Here is a 17,439-nt window from a genome sequence, read left to right on the forward strand (position 1 = left end):
AACTGCTTAGGTGGACGAGGAAGAATGTACATTTAAGGAGATATCTTTAGACATAGATACCTCGCGCAAGCCAAATGCTCGTAGGGTAAGCGACACGACTAGGGGTTAAAAGCGGCTGGCTGGTAGGCCGGGCGCGGTGGCTCACGCCTGTAAGCCCAGCACTTTGGGAGGCTAAGGCGGGCAGATCACCTAAGGTCAGGAGTTCGAGACCAGCCTGGCAAATATGGCGAAGCCCCGTCTCTACTAAAAATACAAAAATCAGCCGGCGTGGAGGCGCGCGCGCTCTCAGCTACTCGAGAGGCTAAGGCAGGAGAATCACTTGACCCCGGGAGGCGGAGGCTGCAGTGAGCCGAGATTGCGCCACTACACTCCAGCCTGGGCACAGAGTGAGACTCCGTCTCAAATAAATAAAAGCAGCTGGTTACTTCTCATTCTCTTTAACGAAACAAACAAAACTGAACTTTGCTGGGTGACAGGAGTGAAGCAAAGGAAAAAAGAAGGATAGTACAAGTTCGATTCGAATTCTTCCAGTCTTATGATTCGATCACTGCAGGAATACTGATAAAAATCTGCGTTTTTCCCAGCTTGATAACTTTTGCGAGGCCAGACTAAACGAATACAACGCTCAAAGGAGACAAGTCTCCTTTTTCCTCCGCTTTCTCAAATTTACCTCTCGCCTTTTCCCTCCCAAAGTCGAACCCCCCCAGGATCGTACAGGCGATATTCCCTCTACCAAGCATTCTACTCCTCTGCAGATGCTGCAACCTTTACACTGGAACCAACACTTAGCTGTGGTGCTCCCCGCTTTCTTTACTCGGAGTAGCCCAGGCTCCTCCGCTCCAATCCCCAGTTTCCCTCTTGGGCGCCTGGACGCGTGCCCAGCCGCAGCCTGAGAGACACCGCGCGGCTGCACGCACCATGCAGATGTGCTCCCTTTCCCCTTCTACTTCTCCTCCCCAAAGAGATTTTGTGTTGTGACTGGCCTGTCCCGGTTACTTACTCCAAGATGTAGGGGTGAAGAACGGAAGAGGACGAAATAACTAGCTGGAGGCAGCAGTGTCAGCCGATGCCGGTGCCACGATTCGAGACACCGGCGCCTCTCGCGGTGCTAACAGGATGGGCGCGCGCCCTCCTCCCGGCATCCGTAGAATCCCCGCCTTTGACCTAGCTCCAGGTGATTACTTTCCGGGTCAGTGTGTGTCTAGGGCAAAAACGGAGTTGTAAACTTCTTAAAATTCCTCTCTCAACATTTCAGTAATTCCTCTTTCGAGACCAAAGCTCTTTTTGTGTGCGTGTGTGTCAAGCGTATGCCCCGGGATTGTCCTTCTCCGCTTCCCTTTCTCGGTGTTCCTTCTTGCTTTAGGGACCGGAAGAGTCCTTGAACCAAAATAGCTCGGTGGGCACTTCCGGGGCCGGAGCCCAGGGTTCCCGGAGGGTGCAAGCAGGAGAGGGAAAGGCAGCGGCGGCGGCAGCTGGAGAATGAAGAAGGAGCATGTGCTGCACTGCCAGTTCTCCGCGTGGTACCCGCTCTTCCGAGGCGTTACCATCAAGAGGTGAGATGGGAGGGGGTTCGCCCGGCCTACCGGCCAAAGGGAACCGCGACTTGTGAGCGAATCTTACTGCCATCCAAAAAAAATGCAGGCCTTCTAGCGACTGCATGGGAGGGAGTGTGTCGAGAGGCAAGTAGGTAAGCAGTTGTCTGCGTCTTGTTGCAAGCCAGCGAGTGTGCTGGCTAGGAGGGTCAGTTGTGGTTTCAGTGAGGGTCGGAGGCGGGAGGAGTAGTGGATTAACGTAGTTTAGGCTTGGGAGTTCACCACCACTACTTTTAGAATGGCCCCCGGCTCAAGATGATCACTGCCCAAGGCCACCCGGTGGCTTAATTGCTTTTACGCCACCTCCCCAGAGGTTGGAGATTGGGAAGGTGAAAGGATACGTAATTACAGTTAGATACGAGAACAAGTACATAGATCTGTTGTATAGCATAGAGACTATAATGACAATATACGTATAGTATTCGTGAAAAACGGAGAGTGGATGTTAGTATTCTTATCACAAAAATAACTCTGTTAGGCAATGCATTTGTTAGTTAGCTACATTTAACTATTCCACAATGTATAAATACTTCAAAGCATTAGGTAGGCGGCAAGTATTAATATATACAATTTCGTCTCTCAGTTTTTTTAAAGGTGTTTATAGAAAATCTGGGGTTTGCACTTACTGATTTTTTTGAGCCAACGTTTCAGTAATTGCTGATTCATTATATAATGGTTTCATTCAATAAAGATTGGGTATGTACTTGAAAATGTGTAATAGGCTCAGAATGGTCAGTTAAAATGTATAAGAAAAGTTTCAGGTTTTTAAATAGTATTGGAATGTCTAGTAGAACCTTGGATTCATTGTACTTAACAATTTCGTTTGTTAGCTTTGTAAGAGTAAAATACTTAGGAAGGCTTGTTTGTAATCAGCCAATAGACACATTAAAAAAGAAAATTGAGTAGTGTATAAATAGAATTTAAATTTTTAAAGAGACTTTTAAGTTACAAAATTTCACATGAAATTGATTAAAATTTAGTAGATTTTCAAACATAATAAGATTTGTTAGATGAAATTGAAAGCCTGAGGAAGAACTAGATTTTTTTTTTTTTTTTTTTGAGACGGAGTTTTGCTCTGTCGCCCAGGCTAGATTGCAGTGGCAGCGATCTTGGCTCACTACAGACTTCGCCTCTGGAGTTCACGCCATTCTCCTGCCACAGCTTCCCGAGTAGCTGGGACTACAGGCGCCCGCCACCACCCCCGGCTAATTTTTTGTATTTTTAGTAGAGACGGGGTTTCACCGTGTTAGCCAGGATGGTCTTGATTTCCTGACCTCGTGATCCTCCCGCCTCGGCCTCCCAAAGTGCTGGGATTACAGGTGTGAGCCACCGCGCTCAGCCAGAACTAGATTTTTGAATGTGAAATCGTACTTTTGATAAATCAAATATTTATTTTTAAAACCGAAGTAGCCCATGAATACTCTTTTTTTTGTGCACAAAATCATTTGTAATGTGCCAAAAAAAACTTATTCCATAAATAAATGAGACATAAGTCACTGATGTTGTGTTAACTTCCTGAAAGCAGGCTGTAAGCTTTTCCACTTTTTGAAAATGTATATGCCTCAAGATCAAAATAATACCAGCACTCTTAGGTATCTGTGGTAGGGCTTTTTGATAATTTATTATTTCAAGGTAAAAACAAATTATCCCATAAGTTTTTAAGAGACTTCAAATATGACTTTGCCATCCTTAATTATGATTATCTGAAACAAATTAAGCTAAAGCATGCCCAGTTTAAGCAGCTTTTATCTCTGGTGATCAGCTGAATAGAATGACAGCAAGACACATCCGAAAGTATCATGAATTCTTAGCTGTGGGTGCTCATTGCCAACCCAAAAATGGTTTCCAGATCTTGACTCTACTTCTGCCCTCTATCTTTAGAAGGTGACCAAACGCTAGTCATCTTCTGGTTTGTTTTGCTGCATTTCCTGTGTTGCAGCAAATATCTGCTGGTCTCTGATGTCTTAAAGACACAGAAATGTTGTGCTCACTCAGAATCCTTTTGAGCTTGTTGCTTTCATACTGTGATTTCCATCTGATTGTTTGGATTTGGCTGGTTTTTGTGGCAATAAGGTGAACCGCAGTATTTAATCATATTATTCTAATTCCTTGTCTGCTGCTACCAAATATACATCATTAACATTTTCTACTTTATATTAAATACGTTTATATTATATTGAAATAAGTAAATCCAAAATCAATAAAGGGTGAACATTTTTCTCTCTGCTTATAGTTGATCTTTTAAAATGATGCCTTTTTTGGTGTTTTTTTTTTTTTTTTTTTTAGTGTCATTCTTCCACTTCCTCAGAATGTGAAGGATTATTTACTCGATGATGGAACTCTGGTGGTTTCAGGAAGGTAAAGTATTTTAGAAAAAAATTTATTAAACTTTATCATAAAGAAGCACATAAAATGAATGAATTAGCTTAGGCACCATTCTCTCCCTTTAGCTCTTTTTCTCTCCTAGCCAAAATGATGTGCTGATCTTTATCTCATATTCCTTGTCAATGCTTACTTAATATTTCAGCATTAAGTACTTTTCCCTCTAATAATGACAAGTTGTGAAATTGAGCAGTTCCTTTCATCTCCGTCTTTAGAAAACAGTTATGATGACAAGTTTTCCTTCTGAAGGTGGCAGGGTGGGGGAAGTGCACATTAAAATTCTTTGAGATCCTTCAGTTTTGACGATTAAAAATTCATTGTTGCAAATAGAAAGCTTTACTAGGCTTTATCATTTCATTCCTCAACATTTTCTTCCCCACAATTGACCTACCGTGGCCCCACCTCCACTTTCTAGAAGCCGTTCAGGTAGTTTGCCTATTTATAGAATAAAGGGAAGAAGTTACTGTGTTTCAGTCTTTTGGATGCAAACTTGAAAACATTGAAGAATCATAGGATTTAGTGAAGTTCTCATTTTTTCATTCGAATCTGCTCAGAAGTCACGTTATGAGTGTTCAGCCCTCACCAGCCTTTCTAAAATAGCCTGACAGTAACCCTATGCCCTAACCTCCCTTCAGTTTTCTGCATCACACTTACTTCCACCTGACAGTTGTTAATTGTTCCATTAGAATGCAGTTTCATGAAAACAGGGACGTGGCCCATTTGTTCACCCCAGCTGGTGGGACAGTGCCTGATACAGCAGAGGTGCTTGATAAACATGTGTTGGATGAAGGAACTCTAGAAATAGAGTAAGAATTGTGTGTTTTCAGTAACACTAAGCGGACCCCATATTTTTGCCTATTGGGTTTTTAATGTGGTTTTCTGTATTATATTTCTGTTTTTGGTATTCATAGAGCCTCAATAACCAGAAAATTGTTAATGTAGCGCCTCATTAACTTTGAGTAATTTGAGGCTAAGGAAACAGTAGGAAAGTCAGACAAGTCTCAACTTTAGGATATTTACAGATACAATTTTTTTTTTTTTTTTTTTTTTTTTTTTTTTGAGACGGAGTCTCGCTCTGTCGCCCAGGCTGGAGTGCAGTGGCACAATCTCGGCTCACTGCAAGCTCCGCCTCCCGGGTTCACGCCATTCTCCTGCCTCAGCCTCCCGAGTAGCTGGGACTACAGGCCCCCGCCCCTGCGCCCGGCTAATTTTTTCTATTTTTAGTAGAGACGGGGTTTCACCATGGTCTCGATCTCCTGACCTTGTGATCCGCCCACCTCGGCCTCCCAAAGTGCTGGGATTACAGGCGTGAGCCACCACGCCCGGCTGTTTTGTTTTTCTTTTGAGACGGAGTCTCACTCTGTCGCCCAGGCTGGAGTGCAGTGGCGTGATCTTGGCTCACTGCAAGCTCCGCCTCCCGGGTTTGCGCCATTCTCCTGCCTCAGCCTCCCGAGCAGCTGGGACTACAGGTGCCTGCCACCTCGCCCGGCTAATTGCTCACTGCAACCTCTGCCTCAAGTGAGTTCAAGTGATTCTCCTGCCTCAGCCTCCCACGTAGCTGGGACTACAGATGCCCGCCACCACGCCTGGCTAATTTTTTGTATGTTTACTAGAGATGGGGTTTTACTCAATCTCCTGACCTCGTGATCTGCCTTCCTCGGCCTCCCAAAGTGCTGGGATTACAGACATGAGCCACTGCGCCCAGACTTTTTTTTTTTTTTTTTGAGATGGAGTTTTGCTCTGTCACTCAGGTTGGAGTGGAATGGCTCAATCTCAGCTCACTGCAACCTCTGCCTCCCATTGATTCTCTTGCCACAGCTTCCCAGCTAGCTGGGACAACAGGCGTGTGCCACCATACACAGCTAATTTTTGTATTTTTAGTAGAGATGGGGTTTCACCACGTTGGCCGGGCTGTCTTGAACTCCTGACCTTAGGTGATCCACTCGCTTCAGCCTCCCGAAGTGTTGGGATTACAGGCGTGAGCCACTGTGCCTGGCCAGTTTTATTATTCTCAAATACATATACCTATTTGCTTTGTAAATGAGCTTATAAATAATAAGCTTATATAAATGAGACTATAAGTAAAATAGCTTTTAATATTAGAAAATAATTGGTAAATCTCAGTAGGGTAAACATATTGAAGAGCTCCTATGATGATTCTCACTGGCCAGATGTTTGCATGGCCTCTGGCTTAGGCAAGCACTGATGTTAAATACTGTGAAACAGGGCCGGGTGTGGTGGCTCATGCCTGTAATCCCAGTACTTTGAGAGGCCGAGGTGGGTGGGTCACCTGAGGTCAGGAGTTCAAGACCAGCCGGACCAACATGGTGAAACCCCGTCTCTACTAAAAACACAAAACTTAGCTGGGCCTGGTGGTGGGCACCTCTGATTCCAACTACTCAGGAAGCTGAGGCAGGAGAATTGCTTGAACGTAGGAGGCGGAAGTTGCAGTGAGCCAAGATCGTGCCATTGCACTCCAGCCTGGGCGACAAGAGCTAAACTTCATCTCAAAAAAAAAAAAAAATACTGTTAAACAATGCGATACGGTGCTTTACAGTAAGCCACAAATCACATAGGGATCTTGCCCTTTTGGAGTTGACAGTAAAGCTTAGTATTTTGTGAAAGCCGACGTGGCGTAGTGCTGTTTCGTTAGTCAGACGACCTAATTTTAAGTAATATCTTTGCTATTTTCTAGTCCTTCCCTCTGTGCCTCAGTTTTCTTGTCTGAATATGGGGCAAATGACAGTATAGACCTTACTTTATAGGGTCATTGCAAAGATAAAAAGTGATAATATCTAAAATGGTCAGTCTAATGCCCAGTATATTGTATGCTCTTAAGACATGCAACTACTTTTATTATCATTAATCTTAGGTGAACATAGCAAACACACAAGAGAATATGTAATGAAAACTGGGATAAGTGCTGTGCAGAAAATGGGGTGGTCATTGCCCTTAAATTGCTGGGAGAGCTGAGGACCGCGAGGAGGGTCAGGGAGTGCTCTGAAGAAGGATCTTTGGAGCCTCTGAGATGTGAAGATTGGAGGAATGTAGTCAGTTGAAGGCGAAGGGAAGAATCTTCCAGATGGGGGGAACAGCATTAATAAAGGCTCTAGGCCTGGAAGATCTTGACATACAAGAAGCTTGGAAAAGGTCATGTATCTAGAGTATGTGTTTAGGGAGTGAGAGAAGGGTAAGTGGCATGAGATTCACAGTTGATGACATGGGGGAGGACAGTTAAGGTTAGGGGTGTGTGGGGGAGTCATGTTAAAGACGCTGGAATTTATTCTGAGAATGTCAGGAAGGCGTTGAAGGGCTCTGAGCAAGAGAATGACTTGATCAGATTTCAGTTTCCGGGCAGTGTCAGGTGACTATGGAAATGGAAGACAGGTTAGGAGGATATTGCATTGGACTGGGTGAGACCTGCTAGTGGCTTGAACTAAGATGGTGACAGTGGCGGGGGGAGGAAGTGGGTTTCAGAAGATGGGGAGCTTGCACCTTCAGAACTTGAAGACAGGGATGTGTCAAGGATTCCTCTCAGATTTCTGATAGAACGACTAGATGAATGAAGATGTCATTTGCTCAGGTTGAGAGAAGCATTGTCTGTTGAGCCTTTTTGAAAACTCACAATCTGTTGACAATTTTGAAAGGTTAGTAATTTTAGATTAGGTTACTTTTACAGATAAAAACTTGAAAATTTTAAGTTTACTTTAAATGAGGTACATTTATGATAAAATGTAAAAATTTTTTTTTTTTTTTTTTTTTTGAGATGGAGTCTCCCTCTGTCGCCCAGGCTGGAGTGCAGTGGTGTGATCTCAGCTCACTGCAAGCTCTGCCTCCTGGGTTCACGCCATTCTTCTGCCTCAGTCTCCCGAGTAGCTGGGACTACAGGCGCCCACCACTGTGCCTGGCTAATTTTTTGTATTTTTAGTAGAGACAGGGTTTCACCGTGGTCTCGATCTCCTGACCTTGTGATCCGCCCGCCTCGGAAAATGTATAGATTTTAAGTGTACAGCTTGGCAAATTTTGATAAATGGTTACACCTATTTCACCATCACTCCATTCAAAACATGGAACACTTTCATTCCCCAGAAAGGTTTCTCTTGTCCCTTTCTTAGTTTAGTTTTGTCAGTTCTAGAATTTCATATAAGTGGAGTTACATAGTATGTATTCTTTTATGTCTATGTAAGTGGAAAAAATACCATTTTTCCTCTGCTCTCAAACCACCACAGTCAACACAGAAGACCTCTGTAACCACATGTGTGGGGTTTTCTTCCCACCAAGAAGCAATCCGTTCTGCAGCAGACGCCAGCTGAGGGTCCTCCAGTCCAATTCAGTCTACCTGGAGGAGCGTCAGATCCCACAGCTTGAGGGCTCAGTCTCACAAAGACTGCCCCCCACCCTGATGTCAATTGCAAGCCCCAGGTTCCTCTACCTGTGGGTCTGACCAGGCAGCTAGAAATGAGTGTCCCCTCCTTGGGTTTGATTCATTTGCTAGAGCAGCTCGCAGAACTGAGGGAAACATTTATTTAGGTTTACCGGTTTCTCATAAAGGATGTTACAGCCCTGGTGTGGTGACTCATGCCCGTAATCCCAGCACATTGGGAGCCCGAGGTGGGCAGATCGCTTGAGGTCAGGAATTTGAGACCAGCCTGGCCAACATGGTGAAACCTCATCTCTACTAAAAATACAAAACTTAGCCAGGCGTGGTGGTGCACTCCTGTAATCCCAGCTATTCAGGAGGCTGAGGTAGGAGAATCACTTAAACCCAGGAATTGAAGGTTGCAGTGAGTCGAGATCGCACCACTGCACTCCAACCTGGGCGACAGAGCGTGACTCTGTTTCAAAAAACCAAACAAACAAAAATAAAGGATATTAATAATGGATAGAGATGAAGAGATGTGTAGGGTGAGGTGTGGGGGAAGGGATGCAGATCTTACGTGCCCTCCTACATGCGCCACCCTCCAGAAGCTCCATGTGTTCAGCTATCTGGAAGCTCTTCGTACTTTGCAAGAAAGTGGGAGATGGCTGGAGAGGTCTGCCATGGACCCTAATTCTTCATGCCTCATCCTCCATTGCTTCCACATACAGTGCCTGCCTTTCTCTCCAGACTCTATAAGGTATAGTCTTGTTTACAGTTATAAGTTAGCATACAGTCTGGGTTCAGTAAATGTTGGTTGAATGAGTGAATGAACATGCTTATCCTACTTTCTCTCCATGGTAACCTCTGCTGAGTTCAATGAATAAAATAGGCCAACGATGATGTCTAGTTTACCTTGTTTGCCGAGTCAGATCTAATGGTAATGGTTTCCTGGAGTGCCATGTAGAGGATTCTGAAGCTGCATCCAGGGTTCAGTGAGAACGCTTGCTTGGTTTGATTCTCGTTGCCTGTAGTGGGTGTGGGAAAGGAGGCTAGCAACGTGCATTTCTGGTATACACAGTGATTCAGTTTCACTGAACACTTATTGCATGCCTAGTATGAGATGAGTACTAAGCTTGATACTAGCATAACAAGATGAGCTGGGCATCCTACCGTAGGAGTCTAGGCTTATTAGCAAGTCAAACATACGTACGTACATACATACATACATACATACATACATGTCTGAGTTGTGTTGCAAAAAATGTTTTTGAATAAAAGCATCAACCAGCTGTGGTGGCTCATGCCTGTAATCTGGCACTTTAGGAGGCAGAGGTAAGAGGATCAGTTGAGGCCAGGAGATGGAGACCAGTCTGGCCAACATAGCAGGGCCCCATCTTTACAGAAAACTAAGAAGTTAGCTGGGCCTGTTGGCACACACCTGTAGTCCCAGCTGCTCAGGAGGCTGAGGCACAAGGATGGCTTGAACCCAGGAATCGGAGGCTGCAGTGAGCTGTGATCATGCCACTGTACTCCAGCCTGGGCGACAGAGCAAGACTTTGTCTCAAAGAAGAAAAGCATCAGGTATTCTGATAAGTAATGTATTTGGGGTTTAATTAATCACTGTAAGCTGGGCTTATCCGAAAAGTCTTTACAGTAAGGTGATACTTGAACTGAGCCCACAGACTGGGTCTGACGCAGATGGTACCTCCCTTCCAGTCACTAATCCTCATTGTCCCTTTTTGGTCTCTAGTTTTTTTCCTGACCTTGTCTCCCTTAAGGCTGAATAGTAAAATGAGTTGGGCATCCCTAATTGGAAAATGTGAAATCTGTCCAGATGGGTGCTGAGATAGTGCCATTTTTCCTTTGAATATTTTATAAAATTATCTTTGGGCCATGTGTATAAGATGTATATGACACTGACACATAACTGTTTTTTTTTAATTTTAATTTTTAAGTTTTAGTTTTTGTGGGTACATAGTAAGTGTACATATTTATGGGGAACATGAGATGTTTTGATCCAGGAATGCAGTGTGACCTAAGCACATCATGGAGAGTGAGGTGTCCATCCCCTCAAGCATTTATCCATTAAGCTGCAAACAATCCAATTACAGTCTTTATTTTTAAATGTACAGTTAAGTTATTATTGACTGTAGTCACTCTATTGTTCTATCAAATAGTAGGTATGTGGTCGGGTGCTGTGCTCGTACCTGTAATCAAGCACTTTGGGAGGCCAAGGTGGGCGGATCACCTGAGGTCAGGAGTTCAAGACCACCCTGGCGCAAAATGGTGAAACCCTGTCTCTACTAAAAATACAAAAATTAGCTGGGCATGGTGGTGGGCGCCTGTAATCCCAGCTACTCAGGAGGCTGAGTCAAGAGAATCGCCTGAACCCAGGAGATGGAGGCTGCAGTGAGCCAAGATCGTGCCACTGCACTCCAGCCTGGGCGACAGTGAGACTCCATCTCAAAAAAAAAAAAAAAAAAAGTACGTCTTATTCATTCTTTCTACTTTTTTTGGTACCTATTAACCCCCACCTCCTCACAGTCCCCTACTACCCTTCCCAGCCTCTGCTAACCATCCTTCTACTCTCTGTGTTCATGAGTTCAATTAGTTTTTAGATCCCACAGATAAGCGAAAATGTGATGTTTGTCTTCCTGTGCCTGGCTGACTTCACTTAACATAAGGATCTCCAGTTTCATCATGTTATTGCAGACAACTGGATCTCATTCTTTTTTATGACTGAGTACTACTCCATTGTGTATACGTACCACATTTTCTTTATCCATTCATCTGTTAATGAACACTTAGGTGGCTTCCAAATCTTAGCTATTGTAAACAGTGCTGCAACAAACATAGGAGTTTATGTTTAGACTTGGGTCCCATCCCTAAGATATCTCGTATATATGCAAATACTGCAAAATCCAAAATACTTTTGACCCTAAGCATTTTGGATATAGGATCCTCAACCAGTAGATGCCAATTGTAAAATACATCAGGCAGATTTATATTTTGATTTTTCACAATTCTGTGAAGTAGTTGCTATTTTCCCAATTTTATAGATGGCATATTGATGCAAACTTCTTGGCTGACAGTTGTGGAACTGAGATATTTAAACTATGCTTGCCTGCCTCCAGAGCCATCACTCTGGTGTGCCAGCTCTGTGTAAGATGTAGGATAGAAAATATAGCATCCTAAATATTAGCACTATACTTTATCCATTTAGTTCTCTGCATGCAGAGGGTTACCTTAGAAAGCCAAGTCTAATAAACTTGCACTTTTTTTTTTTTTTTTTTGAGACAGAGTCTTGCTGTGTCACCCAGGCTGGAGTGCAGTGGCACGGTCTTGGCTCACTGCAACCTCTGCCTACTGGGTTCAAACAATTCCCTTGCCTCAGCCTCCCAAGTAGCTGGGACTATAGGTGCCCACCACCACGCCCAGCTAATTTTTTTTGCATTTTTAGTAGAGATGGGGTTTCACCACGTTGGCCAGTCTAGTGTTGAACTCGACCTCAGGTGATCCACCCGCCTTGGCCTCCCAAAGTACTGGGATTACAGGTGTGAGCCACCGTGCCCAGCCAAACTCGCATATTTTCATACATTGTCACCTTTTACAGTGAATAAAATTTATCATACTTTACAGTAGGCACTGCAATAAGTTCTGAAGAACTATATGAATATATTGATAACAAGTATGTTTTTAAAAATGTATATTGTTATACTAACAAAAATGATAAGTGATTTTTAGAGTGGTAAAATACATTTTAATATTTCATCTTATATTGTAAGATTAGTTAAGCCATGTTGAAGATAATGTTGCATTTAAAAATGTTATGTGGCATTTGAAAGGAGATGGAAGAGGGAAAGGCTGGCCCCTTGGGCATGGACTCACATGCTGACAGTGTGCTAGCATTTCCACTATAGAACAGTTCTTAGCTTTGACTGGTTCTTAGCTTTGCGAATCTGGAAAAGCAAGAATTACAAAGAGTTGATTAAAACTTGGGGAAGGCCGGGTGCGGTGGCTCACACCTGTAATCCCAGCACTTGGGGAGGCTGAGGCTGTTAGATTACCTGAGGTCAGGAGTTTGAGACCAGCCTGACCAACGTGGCAAAACCCCGTCTCTAGTAAAAATACAAAAATTATCCGGGCATGAGGCTGGGCGTGGTGTCTTAAGCCTGTAATCCCAGCACTTTGGGAGGCCAAGGCAGGCAGATTACAAGGTCAAGAGATTGAGACCATCCTGGCTAACATGGTGAAACCCCATCTCTACTAAAAATACAAAAAAATTAGCTGGGCGTGGTGGTGCACACCTGTAGTCCCAGCCACTCAGGAGGCTGAGGCTGGCGAACCGCTTGAATCTGGGAGGTGGAAGTTGGAGTGAGCCGAGATCGTGCTACTGTGCTCCAGCCTGGGCAACGGAGCGAGACTCTGTCTCAAAACAAACAAACAAACAAACAAAATTGGGGAACTGACACACGTTAACCAAAGTCACAGCAGACTGATTGATAAGCCAGATTATTAATTTCTGGATCTGCAGAGGAAGATATGGTGTGCCTTTCCAGCAATTACTACTACTCAGAAAAACACTTAGCACACAGTACACCCTCGACAGATGTGAATGGAATTACTCCCTGTAGCTTCATATTTCTTAATATACTCACACTCATATTTCTTAATATTATCTCCATCTTTAATATTATTTCTTGACTTTCCGTTATGATGTTTGTAGGTTTGAAGATTTAGCTCTGTTATAGCCTTTTTATCTTTTTTTTTGAGTCAACGTCTCACTCTGTTGCCCAGGCTGGAGTGCAGTGGTGTGATCTGGACTCACTGCAACCTCTTCTTTCTGGATTCAAGCAATCCTCCCATGTTATCCTCCTGAGTAGCTGGGACTACAAGCATGTGCCACCATGCCCGGCTAATTTTACTTTTTTGTAGAGAGAGGGTTTCGCCATGTTGCCCTGGCTGGTCTTGAACTCGTGGGCTCAAGGAATACACCCACTTGGCCTCCCAAAGTTCTGGGATTACAGGCATGAGCCAACGTGCCTGGCCTCTTTATCCTCCTTACAATTTTTGGTTAAATCAGTAGTCGATGTTTACAATATCGTGTCATTACCATTGACTACAGAGCCACATTGTGTACTATGATTATCTTTTCTGTTTTGAAATAACTTTGTTTTCCCTGGAACCAATAATCATGTTTTTAAAATGTGCTTTATTTTTTGTGTCTATCACTAATATCTTACAAATGTTGCAATAGACGGGTTATAGGTCTTTTAACTATTTTTCTAAACCTTCAAGTACAGTTCCAAACCTAGCAGTTGCGTTTTTCTTTTCCTGGAGATCTCATTTTAGCGATCTTCCATTTTCCTGTTCCCGTTGGAGCTGGCAGTTCTGCAGGTCTGGTGTACAGTTGTCAACTTGGGACTTTTCTTCTGTGCTAAATTTTCTGTGCCTTGGATTCCACATCATTGTTTCTCTTGGTTTATTCAGTTTGCTTTATTGGAACACATGCTCCAGAATGCATAGGAGGAAACGCTTTTGGGTCTTTGCATGTCTGAAAAAATTTTTATTCTTCTCTTAGACCTGATGGGGAGTAGTTTTTTATCTTCATGTGGCAGAAAATTGCCCTCTGGTTTCCAAGACACAGCCCACTGTATTTTTTGTTTGTTTGTTTTTTGAGACAGAGTTTCTCTCTTGGAGTTGAGTTGCACCATCTTGGCTCACTGCAACCTCCGCCTCCCAGGTTCAAGCAATTCTCCTGCCTCAACCTCCGAAGTAGGTGGTTACAGGTGCGCGCCACCACGCCCAGCTAATTTTTGTGTTTTTAGTAAAGATGGGGTTTCTCCATGTTGGCCCGGCTGGTCCTGAACTCCTGACCTCAAGTGTTCCAGTCGCCTCAGCCTCCCAGAGTCCTGGGATTACAGGCGTGAGCCACCATGCCCAGCCCAGAATGACTCTTGAAGCCAGTCTGAATTAGAGGAATGGGAAAATAAATGCCATTTCTAGATGGGAAGAGTGGCAAAGTCACTCTGCCGAAGGGTATGTCTAAAGAGATTGGAAGCGTGGCTGGGTGCGATGGCTCTCGCCTGTAATCCCAGCACTTTGGGAGGCTGAGGCAGGCAGATTACGAGGTCAGGAGATCGAGACCATCCTGGCTAATATAGTGAAACCCCGTCTCTACTAAAAATACAAAAAATTAGCTGGGCATGGTGGCCGGCGCCTGTAGTCCCAGCTGCTTGGGAGGCTGAGGCAGGAGAATGGTGTGAACCCGGGAGGCAGAGCTTGCAGTGAGCTGAGATCGCGCCACTGCACTCCAGCCTGGGCGACAGAGCAAGACTCTGTCTCAAAAAAAAAAAAAAAAAAAAAAAAAAGATTGGAAGCATTATTGTGTCATTTTTGCCCATTTAAGGTATTTTTTTCTCCATTTATTGTGTTAAGTACGTGGTGAGCCCTTTCATTCTAAAGACTTATATTTTCCTGTTTTGGGCTATTAAAAAAGAATCTTTGATAATTTCCTGTAATTTCTTGCTTCTCTTTCTGAACCTCCTATTATTTTGGTGTTTGATCTTTTGGCTTAATTCTCTGAATTTTGTTATTTCTTCTCTATTTTCTCTTTCCTTGTCTTTTTTATTCTAATTCTAGGTAATTATTTTTCCATTCTGTTGAATTTTAAAATTTCAACTGTCATGTTTTCAGTGTCTACAAGTTCCTCTGTTCCTTTTTTATAGCCTCCTCTTCTCCCTTAATGGATGTGACATCTTTTATTATATTTGAGGGTATTAATGATTTTTAAAAATATCTTTCATCTGGTCCCTTTATTGTGTTTTTTTCTTCCATGCCCCTTTTTTCTCTCCTTTTTGAAAACACTTTTCATCTTGGAGTTTTTCTTCTGTTTTCTAATCATTGTAGGCCTTCATTCATATTTAGGAGTGAGGAGGACACACACAGACAGACCTTTGCAGACTTTGTGTACCTGGGTGGAGCTTGATGCCTGAGGGTGCCAGCAGGCAGCAAGCATTGATGGAAGGTTTCCAGATAATGGTGTGTCCTCTGGGGTTGCTCAGTTTCTGCCCGGAAGAATCCTTTAATCTGTCTGTGTTGTGGGAGCAGGGTGGGAGGAAGGGGACTAGGGGTCGCAGTGTTCAGTTTGACTTTCACATAACTTCTCACCATAGTCCAGTCCAGCATTTCACCCCCGTATTCATCTGGGCCGTTGTGTACCTGAACCCTCTTGAGTTCATTTTTTCCAGAGAATAAATCTGCTTACCAAAGGGGCTGAGGAGGATTCGTTGCTAGGGTGTGCAGGGCAAGGAGATGGATGTGTCTCACTGCTCCCTGGATGGCCTTCAGAGCTTCAGTTCCATGTTCCAAGATAACTCTAAGTTCTAACCTGTTGCTCCTTGACTTATCCCTCCCCTTGACTTTCTGTTTTCCAAACTGTTGTTGCCATCTTTCTTCTATGGTTGATTCCTTTTCACTTAGCATTGTCCTTGGGATCTTTCCTCTCACTTTAGTAGAGTTTCCAGAGGGAACATAGAGATAAAAGCACATGTTTAACCAGAATCTTCCCCTTCCTTTTCCGTCTTTAGTCTTTGCATAACTGCTATGCTGGTTCTTAACGATTATTTTTCTCAATGATATGAGTTCTTCCTAGGCTAGTTATTTGTACTTGTGTGTTGAGGAGGGGCCAGGGTGGTGTTCTGAGTCTTCCTTCTGAGTTCTTTCAGCCTCTGATTCCCTCTAGGCAATGAAGATGAGCTGCTGGGTGGCCCTTTGCAGCCCTTGTGTTGCAGGTGATCAGCGACTATCTGGGGCTAGTGATGTGGGTAGTAAGAAGAATTTACCATGATAGTTGGATGTAGAGAAAGGCAAATTTATTAGAGAAAGTATGAAAATATGTTGCAAGGGTACAATGGGCAGGTCAGCAAGAAAGGAGCTGACTGTGGGGAGACAAAGGCTTGCTGGGGATTTTTATAAGATAGTATTTGTGTTGTGCCCTGAAGAAGGCTTTGTGCAGTATTGCAGTGAGCTCACTTGCCTTTTTCTATCCTTTGAGGGTCCAGTGATAGCTGGGCATGGAAAGATAGTGAGTTATCTGTGCAGGAGGGGTGTGTGTCCTGGACCATGAAGAAAGGCAGACTTAGAGCTTATCTGCCTTGTCTTTTTGCTTTCCCCTGCTCCCGCCAGTCCAACTCCTTTCCCCTAATTAGGACTCCACACTTTGCTTCTGTCTTCTTCAAAGACAGTGTGCCTGTTTATTTTCCCCTCTCTTACCCTTTGCTGTGGTTCAGTCTAGATCCAGAATTAATTCCTGACACCAGCCCGCACACCATGTTTTCATTGTGCAAAGAAAAGATTCTTGGTTTTGCCCCCAGAGCAGTTCCATCATCTGTGTAGACAGCTCTTCAGACATTCGCTTCTGGTGTCTTTCCTTATCCTATTCAATCTTCCCTTTCTTGACAGAACTTTCTCACATACTGAGTTTCAGAGTCTAGATGATTCTCAGTATTATCAGAGATGGAGTTTTTTTCTCTTTCCCTTGTTTTTAATGATACCTGAGAACAGGACAGAAGGGTTTTATTCTGTCAGCTCTTCGTGCAAGTGTACTCTCATTTATTTCTTTCTTCTTTTTCTGAGACAGGGTCTCGTTGTCTTGCCCAGGCTGTAGTGCAGTGGTGCGATCATAGGTCACTGCAGCCTCAAGACTCCTGCGCTCAAGGGATCCTTTTGCGTCAGTGTCCTGTATAGCTGTGACCACAAGTGTTCTCTACACCTGGCTAATTTTTAATTTTTTGTAAAGACAGAGTCTTTGTGTTACCCAGGCTGGTCTCAAACTCCTGGGCTTAAGCAGTCCTCCCATCTTAGCCTCTCAAAGTGCTGGAATTATAGGTGTGAGCCACCATGACTGGCCTTATTCTCCAATTTTAAGGCTTTCATTTTTATTTATTTATTTGTTTGTTTATTCATTTATGTATTTTTGAGACAGTGTTTTATGTTGTCACCCAGGCTGGTGTGCAGTGGCATGATCTTAACTCACTGCAGCCTTGACCTCCCATGTTCAAGTGATCGATCCTCCCACCTCAGCCCCCAGATAGCTGGAACTAT

At 43.7% G+C, this 17,439-nt stretch overlaps 3 protein-coding genes across 7 annotated transcripts in view; 1 reads left to right on the plus strand and 2 right to left on the minus strand.

Annotated features, from left to right (window-relative positions):
• The window catches only part of NUDT5 (nudix hydrolase 5), a 29,228-nt gene extending 28,106 nt beyond the window's left edge, over positions 1-1,122 (minus strand). For 3 of the 4 annotated variants that reach the window (XM_077944909.1, XM_077944911.1, XM_077944912.1), the window contains exon 1: positions 1,001-1,122. The gene's annotated coding sequence lies outside the window, so the exon portion shown is untranslated. 4 annotated transcript variants of the gene reach the window in all.
• UPF2 (UPF2 regulator of nonsense mediated mRNA decay) overlaps positions 1-17,439 on the minus strand; it is a 484,524-nt gene that overhangs the window by 286,863 nt on the left and 180,222 nt on the right. The gene's annotated exons all lie outside the window — the stretch shown is intronic.
• The window catches only part of CDC123 (cell division cycle 123), a 55,216-nt gene continuing 39,017 nt past the window's right edge, over positions 1,241-17,439 (plus strand). The window contains 2 exon segments of one of the 2 annotated variants that reach the window (NM_001266654.1): positions 1,241-1,553; positions 3,879-3,950. In NM_001266654.1, the coding sequence (NP_001253583.1) occupies positions 1,480-1,553; positions 3,879-3,950 (146 nt within the window). In that variant the 5' untranslated portion in view covers positions 1,241-1,479. 2 annotated transcript variants of the gene reach the window in all.

Source organism: Macaca mulatta, chromosome 9 (genome assembly GCF_049350105.2).
Source record: "Macaca mulatta isolate MMU2019108-1 chromosome 9, T2T-MMU8v2.0, whole genome shotgun sequence".
In the NCBI taxonomy this organism is placed as follows: domain Eukaryota; kingdom Metazoa; phylum Chordata; class Mammalia; order Primates; family Cercopithecidae; genus Macaca; species Macaca mulatta.